Raw genomic sequence first — 8,745 nt, forward strand, 5'->3', positions numbered from 1 at the left:
TTATTTGGTTCAACTCAAAAGCACAAGTTATTAGGGTTAAGTTTGGCTATATGACTTTTTTTATAAAGGTAATGAGTACCTATGCATTATTATTTACTTAAGGATATAGAAGTCTTTAGGAAAAAAGTTTCTCAATATTTTTATACTTTATTGTAAAAAAAAATACTTAAATAACTTTCTCACATCTATTATCAACGAGAATTTCTCACACTTAGGAATACAGTGAGAAATTATTCAATAATAATTTCTCATGGGTAAGAATTTGAGAGAGAATTTCTTGGCATATAAATTGTGAGAAAAATTTATATTTACTTTATTTTATTATATCAATTATTAATTGATTTTATTTGTAATAAAAATAAAATATTTATATGCTTTAAAATGTAGATAAAAAGATTTATAGTTTGATTTTGGACAAAATCAATATCATTTGAATAATTTTAATCAATTAGTAACAAAATTCATATAAAATAAAAAAAACAGTTAAATACTTTTTTCATAAAACTAATTTTTTAGTTAATTAATATTATTTAACAAAAATGATTGAAAAAAGAAATATATACTTGAGTAACTTTTTCACAGTGATTATCAATGAAAATTTTTCACCGCTAATAAATTGTGAGAAACATTCAAGATAACAATTTCTCATTGGTAAAAATTTTAAAAAAAATTTCTCATGGATAATGTATCGAAAGAAGTTCTCATCATTACGCTGGCCATGAGAAATGCTTGTTCAAAAGACTTTCTCATGGAAACTATTTGAAGAGAATTTCTCATAGTATACAATCCATGATAAATAATTATGGCATGGATAAAAAGCATAGGAACTCTATCATTTAAAAATGTTTCTCATGAGTACAAATTTTGTGAGAATTTCTTTTACACATATTGTTTAGGAGAAATTGTTTTTATTATATTTTGATAACATTCCTTTTGTTTTCTCATGATTGCCAACCCTGAGAAAGCTGCCTCCAAATTGGCGCCATAATGAGTTATAGTTCTTGCAAATTTTCTCACGCAATTCTGATAGATAATTTTTTTATATCATAGTCATGAGAAAAAAGTATGAAAAATCATACATAAACTGATTTTTTGTGAGAAAATCTACAAAAAATTATCATGTTTTAATGTTCGTGAGAAATTTCTTTGAAAAAAAAGAATATTTTCTTGCAGTGAAAGATGATGACGACTGCTGCAAGGTGGCTGTCAACTAACTAGCTTGTGGGGGTTGGTTATTGTTCAAGCCTGAAATGGGATCAAGTTTGTTTACAAGGGGGGCAACAAAATCTTTGCAACTAGTTATTTTCCCTTGAACAAACAATCTTAAGGTTAAAACGGAGATCATAATCTTCTCTCATTCTTAAATCCAACAATTATTGGAGCTTAATAATGTACTCATCTGGTTTTATTTATAGGATATAAAAAGAAGATTAATTTTGATCATATTTACATGACAATTCATTATTTTATATATTTATCTTTACTTTTTGATCTTTATTAAATGCTATAAAAATTGTTAAAAATAGTTCCTTTTGTTTTAATTAGAGGATAGAGAAAAAAACTTACTAAAATTTAAGATAAAATTAATAATATTTAATCTTTTTCTTAATTTTAATGAAACATACTGAAAGGATAACGATGAGAGAAGAAAGACATCCAGTGGTAGAATTTTCTTCAATACAGCAGATCCTCCGACCCACAGAATTTGATTCAAAACCTGTGTCACTAAACGTCTATATTCTCTCTCTCTCGATAAATATACCAAATTAGAGTAATGTTCTACATTTTGTTCCGTGAAATTCCTTAACCCAAGGTTGAGCGGTTGCTAATTCAACTACTCTTGGTATAAATTAAATTAGAGCAATATTATTCTTAATTTTGTTTTGAATCTCTTTGCCTTTCTCTCCTCTCAAATATAGGTAGACTCACAGTCAAACAATACGCTATAGACTAATTAGGCTGTTTGGAATTTGGATAACACTTTTAGCACAAGTCCCCCAATCTAGCTTCCCCATACGAGAAGGAACCAAATTAAATTAAAGAAACGTACTAGAGAAAAAGTAGTATAATTCTATGAAAATATAATGAATTCCATTGCCAAATCGATACAGGTAATTATCTTGTTGACAGCAAAACACTTGGAAGAAAACCTGACACAGCTTGAGCGGATCAGACTTCAAAGACAGAAAAAGTAAAAAAAAAAAAAGAAACATTCGCAGTAACAATCATTAAAGCAAAGACAAGTCAAGTTAAGCCCCATCATGATGAGCTTAATAATGGAGCTATATATCTAGTTGTTCCTTGAGAGGGCAAACGCAGACATGACTATCAAGCAGTCCAAAATAAGCACAGTAACGAAGGATGAAACCACTGCTCCACTTGTTGCCTGACAGAAATCAGTAAACTGACTGCAGACAGCAAGCCAATTGGTGTCTTGATTTCCATTGTGAGCCAAGTAAACTATCGATGCTGCTGCAGCACCACTTGAAACCGCCAGAGTCAGAAACACCTGCAATTCATAATCATTTAACATGAACTTCATATAATTAAAAGTAGTGAAGTCATACTAAATTAATGGTAATGATTTCATAGAGCTTAATTAATTACTGTGTCCAGGATAATGAGGAGAAGCCTTGCTCCGATTGCTTGAGGTCGTAATATGGTCACGACGGAGAAAGGAAGAGAGAGGACCAGGTATCCACCCACAAAAGCCATTGCGATAACAAAAAACCTGCATTTTCGCAACCAGTTAACATAACGGCCACTGTTTCTTTCTATATCTGGAAACATCTCGAGATGATTGGAGGATATGAATAGGTTAGTGATCACGTACTGGAAAGAGGTGAAATCGTCGTAGCTGGCTTCAAAGCGAAAGAACTGAGTGAAAAAAGGTAGAGTTTGATCACTGGTTCCCATGGAGGCTGCGGCACCGAGAGCAGCTGCGATGGCGCCAAGTCTGAGGATGAAGTCTATTATGGCTATCCCTCTTCTCCATCCTGCCTGCCTCGGTGCTGGAAGAAGAGGTGCTTTTTCTCTGGTGTCAACATTGCTTGTCTCTGGTACATCAATGGTGGTTGACATTTTCGGCTTTGAAGAAAGCGACAATAATCTATTGAGAAGACTGTAAATTAATTAATGGATGTGAGAGCCAAAGCTTGCGATGCAAATGGCTTGATTCATGGTGAAGCTTATATAGGGAAAATGGGTGGATATACTAAATGACAAGTCTATTAGTCAAAGGGCTAAAGAGGAGTTGTTGTACGAAACCAACTCAAACTTTCGTGTGTATGGCAAAGCAAGTAGCAAAAGTGCACTTAATCAACCTTCTTTTCTTGGGTTTCTTTTTCTTTTTTTAGAATTGAAAAGGATATAGTTGCCATGCACGATATTGAGTTTTGGACAGATTGGGTCAAATTTGCATGGATTTAAGCGCTGACTGTGGCTTTTTGTAACGAGCAAGATGAAACACCACACTTTATAGTGGGACTTGAGCTCGAATTCCAACCTGCTGATTTTATCAACAGCTTATTAACTATTAATAATCAGTCAACCAAACCACAAAGCTTCCCTAGTCCAATGGTGAACGAAGCAGAAGACTTTGTCATACAAATCAAGTTTCTAAGGTGAGTCGCATCGTTGATATCATCCACTTGAATTTTATGGAAAAAGTTTGCAACATTTTGTTAACACCATGACGTTAACTCACTGCTACTTTGTTGTTCAAAAGATTAAATTTTTCGTGATGCAACAGAGTCATATAAACAGATAAAATTTGAGACTTAATATTCACTCCTCTTTTTTAAACAAAGCTTCTAGTATTGTACCGCAAAATTGTGTATTAAATTACTAAGAAAAGCACTCTTTTCCTTTTTATGGATGCAAACAAGAAAAGTACACATTTTTCCAGTCGATCCATCGTGTTACTCATTCGATGCGTCATTGTGTGTGTGTGTGTGTGTGTGTGTTCCATCCATCGTGTTACTCATTCGATGCGTCATTTTGTGTGTGTGTGTGTTTGTCAAGGGAAAGAGTTAGAGAGAGAAGACGATGGAAGATGAGCTATTACCTGGTTTGGTGGGATAAAAGCAAAAGGAAGTTACGTTTTCTCCCTCCTTATTTGACGTAAAAAAAAAAAAAAAAGTAACGAGTTATATATAATAGATATTTATAATCCAACAAATATTAACTTTGTACTGTTGATTTAAATTTATTTCTATATAAAAACTATTTTCCAATCGGGAGTTAAAAGAGATAACGTCATAAAATTGGACATGGCCGTTAACGTACTCCAAAACGGAGATATCCAGAATGACACCGCAGCCGCAAGATAATATGATCCAACGACATTTCAGGAGACGACAGACAAACATAAAAACAGTTAAATAAATCAATCATATTAAATAATGAGACATCTCTTGAAGTATTCTTTCTCTGTTTTTTCAATCAATACTACAGTTCCTTAGTTGCAATGGGAAGGGGGAAAAGGGAGGATTTTACTACACATTGTATTATCGTATTATTTGAACAGGTTAGGACAAGTATGAGGTTCCACTGAAAATGTGTCCAGGTGGGGCATATCAAAAGATTTTTTTAAAAAAGAAATCAATGGGGAAAACAAGCGAAAAATTGGTGAGAAGTGAGAACACGCCTTGCCTAGCCCCGCCTTTGGAGACAATCTAGTTGAAACTATTTATAGTGATTTTTCAAGTCAAAGGATTCAGCCATAGCCAGCAAGCGTTCTGTCCCAGAAAACCACCTCCATGCTAGCAAAGGAAAGCAACTGGTTCTGCACAATGTTTCCTCATTTTATCAAACCATTTTCCTCGATCAATTCAAAGAGCACCAATTGGCTTTCAAGGAAACCATCGCGTGCGAATTGTCCATCCTCGCTGAGCAAGTGCCCTTATCACTTGGCTGGCAGCCTCAGCAGTGTCATTGAGCGGGGGATAACTCCAGCTATCAGTCATCTGTAACTTCGAACAACGAATCGTTCTCACTTTGTATACATATAAAGATAATACAAAAAGAAAGGAAAAACATCAACAATTATAGGTTTGGAAGGCACCCTAGTTCTGCCAAACAGATCACAGAAATAATCCTGATAAACCACGTCAAAATTCTTACATTAGCCATTATATTTTGTCAGGGCTCAGGAGTCGGACCTGATGAATCTACATGCTCATCTTTCACGCTTAGGATCACATCTTTGCATTAATATAGTTTCATTAAACAGAAAGCAAAGATAACCCATGAAAACTCCCTCCACCTCTTGACCAGTAATGGAGGAGCTAAACTAATCAACAAAACTCACCTTCTCCATTCCGGTGAAAGGTCGAACAACACCTCGCTCCAGCAAACGCTTTTGAAAGTCAGAAAACTTCCATGTACACAGTTCTGCTCCAATTACATAGACGGGCTTCCTGTAATATAAGATACTGAGTCAAGGAGATCAAAAGGTATGATGAAACTAAAACTTTTACGAGATGGATCCATGATCATATCTGGCACTTACCCAGTACTGCAAGCCTCACTCAACATACTAACTGAATCAGCTGTGATGACAAAAGCATCAGCCCAGGCCAGATGTCCCATATGTGGATTTGGTCCTGGATGAAATACCCACAAAAAAAAAAAAAAACACGTTATTTCCTCTACCAAGACACCAGTTTGAATTTTACTTTCAAGAATATGGTAGCCATGTACCTTCTCCATCCCATATTGTGACCTTCGGATTTGTGCTAAATTCTCTGACTAAACACCTGGAAATCTGCCATAAGAATGAAAAGCTGATGTTGTTGCCCAAACAAAGAAAGTTAGCAAAGGACATCTCAAGTGGGGCTCTGATAGACTCTGTTTTGCTGGAAAAACCTATAAGAGGAGATTCAGAAAAATACAAGAAAAGGGAAAGCATCTTTCTAAGGGGCAGAACGTTGACCTTGCTCTCCTTACTCTTAAGGAGAAAGCTAGTCAAACCTAGTATTGACACATAGTGGTTTTAGGTCTGCTTTAGCAGAACTTGGTGTGGGAGACTGTGCACTTTGCTTTTGGGTTATAGTAGCCGTTAGTTTCATTTGGGGGGGGAGTCATTACTTTTAGGTTTTGTTCAAGGGAGAGACTGGCTCTCAAAAACCAGAGGGCATGCTTAGATAGCATTGCATGTGTTTGGGTTCCATAGTAGTGTTGTGAGTTCCGGCTGTAACTTGGGAATAGGGTTTGTTTGAATCGCTGAAGTGTCTTTTGTAACATTGATTCAGCCTTTTGGGATTATTATTATCAAACCCCAGTATTTCTCCTGATTTGTTGGTCATTAATCTCTATTATCTCTGCATATTTATCTGTTTAGTAGTAGAGTTCCATCATTTGGTATCAGAGCGGGTCGATTTAAGGACCTGTGTGTGGAGAGAAATGGAGGAGAGGGTGCAATACGCTGACCCTGAGTTGCAAGAGTTGAAGGAGACAGTGGGGAGTCTAACTAGAGACGTGACTTCTCTTAGAGACATGATGAAGGATTTAGGCGGAACCTTGGGGCGATTATCAGACAAAAATAGGAAGGGAAGCGAGTCACTCTTACATGGGAGTGGGAAGAGCCACCAAGAAGAATCAGCAGAGACAAGTGCAGGAACGGATAGAGAACCTAGCAAGTATAGAAAGCTGGAGTTACCGGTATTCAATGGAGAAGACCCTTTGGGATGGTTCTTCAGAGTAGAGAGGTATTTCCAGGTTAACTCCATGGAAGAGAAAGAGAAGCTGGAGGCTGCAGTAGTATGCCTTGAAGGTAGAGCCCTGAACTGGTACCAATGGGTTGACACTAGAACACCCTTGCGAAGCTGGTCTGAATTCAAGACCGAGGCCTTGCGCAGATTCCATCCTTCTCAGCTGGGAGATGAGTACGAGATGTTGTTGGCAGCGAAGCAAGAAGGCTCGGTCCTAGAATATGTAGAGGAGTTCGAACGTCTCTCTGCGCCCTTGAAGGATGCACCTGAAGCGTGTTTGGTCGCAGCATTCAGAAGGGGATTAAGAACCGAGATTAGAGCACAGTTGAAACTCACCAATGCTTTCACGTTACGCGAGGTGATGGAAATGGCCATTCGGGTTGAAGAGAGGAACCTGGAAGTCGAACGGGCCAGAGAAATTCGGGTACCCAGAATCCAGAGAAATTTTTAGGTGGGCCAAAAAACCGACTCAACCCAGACTTATTATACACGAGCTACTCACGTGGCGGATCCCTGGAAAAAACACGATGGTCCCTTCTACAGCAACAGACGCGACGCGGAAGACTGAAACGAAGAGTTACGAGTCAAAAAACAGCAAGCTCTTCGACTGGGCATGCTTCGGCCAGAGGAGGAAACACTGTGCGAAGACTGTCAGAGGCCGAAATCACACGACGGAGGGAACTCGGACTCTGCTTTAAGTGTGGAGATAAGTTCGGACCAGGACACACATGCAGAAACAAACAGCTACATGTGTTGATCATGGAAATCGAACCACCAAAACAGCCAGAAGATGACGAGCAGGGGGACGAACTTACAGGAATTAATGAAGAGGAGGATATGACAGCAACAAAAATGGAGCTGTCAATGAACTCCATTGCTGGTTTGGGGGGAAATCACACGATGAAGGTGAAAGGAGTGATGGAGAGTGAAGAAATTATAGTGTTGATTGACAGTGGAGCAACCCATAACTTCATATCAGAAGGTTTCATGACCAAGAAGCAGATGCCTTATGAAGAAATTCCTACGTATACGATCACAGTCGGGGATGGCTACAATCTTAAGAGGAACCAACGATGTAGGGACCTTAGTCTGAAGGTACAGGGGCTCAATATTATTCAAACATTCTACCCTTTTCCTCTAAGTGGAGTAGATGCTGTGCTAGGGGTTGAATGGCTCAAGTCCTTAGGAGATGTGAAGATGAATTGGGGACAGTTAACAATGGAAATAGGAAAAAGGGGTAACCGAGTATGCTTAAAAGGTGATCCTACCTTGGCTAAGACTCAAGTCTCCCTCAAATCATTAATTCGATCAGTGCAGAAAAGAAAGAGAGGAGGTTTCATGATTGAATATAATGGTCTATCACAAGGGGGAGACATGCATGATGCCCAGTCGGTGCTTCCAGAAATTCGATCACTACTCCATAAGTTTATTGCGGTCTGCCAACCAGTTGAGGGATTACCACCACCCCGTCCCCATGATCATGCGATTGTCATCAAGCCGGGGAACAACCCCCAAATATACGGCCCTACAGGTATCCACATGCCCAAAAAAATGAGATTGAAAACATGGTCAAGGATATGCTTAAGGCTGGAATTATACAGCCAAGTCACAGCCCTTACTCAAGCCCGGTGCTTGGTTAAAAAGAAGGATGGGAGTTGGAGATTTTGCGTGGATTACAGGGCTTTAAACAAGATCACAGTCCCGGATAAGTTTCCCATTCCAGCCATTGATGAGTTGCTTGATGAGCTTAAGGAGCAACTGTTTTTACAAAGCTGGATCTCAAATCAGGATATCATCAAATTAGGATACAAACTGGAGATGAACCAAAGACAGCTTTTAGAACACATGAGGGGCACTATGATCAATTCAAGGTAATGCCTTTTGGACTTACCAATGCTCCCTTAACTTTTCAATCACTAATGAATGAGGTATTTCATGAATACTTACGCAAATTTGTGCTTGTGTATTTTTGATGATATACTTGTTTATAGTAGTGATTTAACTACTCACCTCAAGCACTTGGATGTCTTTT

At 37.9% G+C, this 8,745-nt stretch overlaps 2 protein-coding genes across 3 annotated transcripts in view; both read right to left on the reverse strand.

Annotated features, from left to right (window-relative positions):
* Positions 1 to 2,080: 2,080 nt before the first annotated feature.
* Positions 2,081 to 3,158, reverse strand: LOC129305865 (casparian strip membrane protein 2-like). Its single transcript, XM_054946028.1, has 3 exons — positions 2,834 to 3,158; positions 2,608 to 2,731; positions 2,081 to 2,509 (listed from the first exon to the last, which is right to left on the reverse strand). The coding sequence occupies exons 1-3, from the start codon at positions 3,079 to 3,081 to the stop codon at positions 2,291 to 2,293; spliced, it is 591 nt and encodes a 196-aa protein (XP_054802003.1). The 5' UTR covers positions 3,082 to 3,158; the 3' UTR covers positions 2,081 to 2,290.
* Positions 3,159 to 4,378: 1,220 nt separating this feature from the next.
* Positions 4,379 to 8,745, reverse strand: part of LOC129305861 (mitochondrial fission protein ELM1-like) — a 7,103-nt gene continuing 2,736 nt past the window's right edge. Inside the window, exons 8-11 of one of the 2 annotated variants that reach the window (XM_054946022.1) lie at positions 5,704 to 5,767; positions 5,513 to 5,606; positions 5,312 to 5,420; positions 4,379 to 4,973 (exon numbers count right to left, since the gene is read on the reverse strand). In XM_054946022.1, coding sequence (XP_054801997.1) covers positions 4,854 to 4,973; positions 5,312 to 5,420; positions 5,513 to 5,606; positions 5,704 to 5,767 — 387 coding nt within the window. In that variant the 3' untranslated portion in view covers positions 4,379 to 4,853. The remainder of the gene's footprint in view (positions 4,974 to 5,311; positions 5,421 to 5,512; positions 5,607 to 5,703; positions 5,768 to 8,745) is intronic. The other variant, XM_054946023.1, reaches the window with a different exon arrangement.

The sequence above is a fragment of the Prosopis cineraria genome, unplaced genomic scaffold (genome assembly GCF_029017545.1).
Source record: "Prosopis cineraria cultivar Desert tree isolate PC_DT_omini unplaced genomic scaffold, ASM2901754v1 PC3, whole genome shotgun sequence".
In the NCBI taxonomy this organism is placed as follows: Eukaryota; Viridiplantae; Streptophyta; class Magnoliopsida; order Fabales; family Fabaceae; genus Prosopis; species Prosopis cineraria.

Coding starts and splice junctions, on each gene's coding strand:
- LOC129305865 (XM_054946028.1), bottom strand. CDS start 3,081: ATGTCAACCACCATTGATGTACCAGAGACAAGCAATGTTGACACCAGA. Junction 2,732..2,833: donor GACGATTTCACCTCTTTCCA/GTACGTGATCAC, acceptor GCGAAAATGCAG/GTTTTTTGTTATCGCAATGG. Junction 2,510..2,607: donor TCCTCATTATCCTGGACACA/GTAATTAATTAA, acceptor TATGAATTGCAG/GTGTTTCTGACTCTGGCGGT.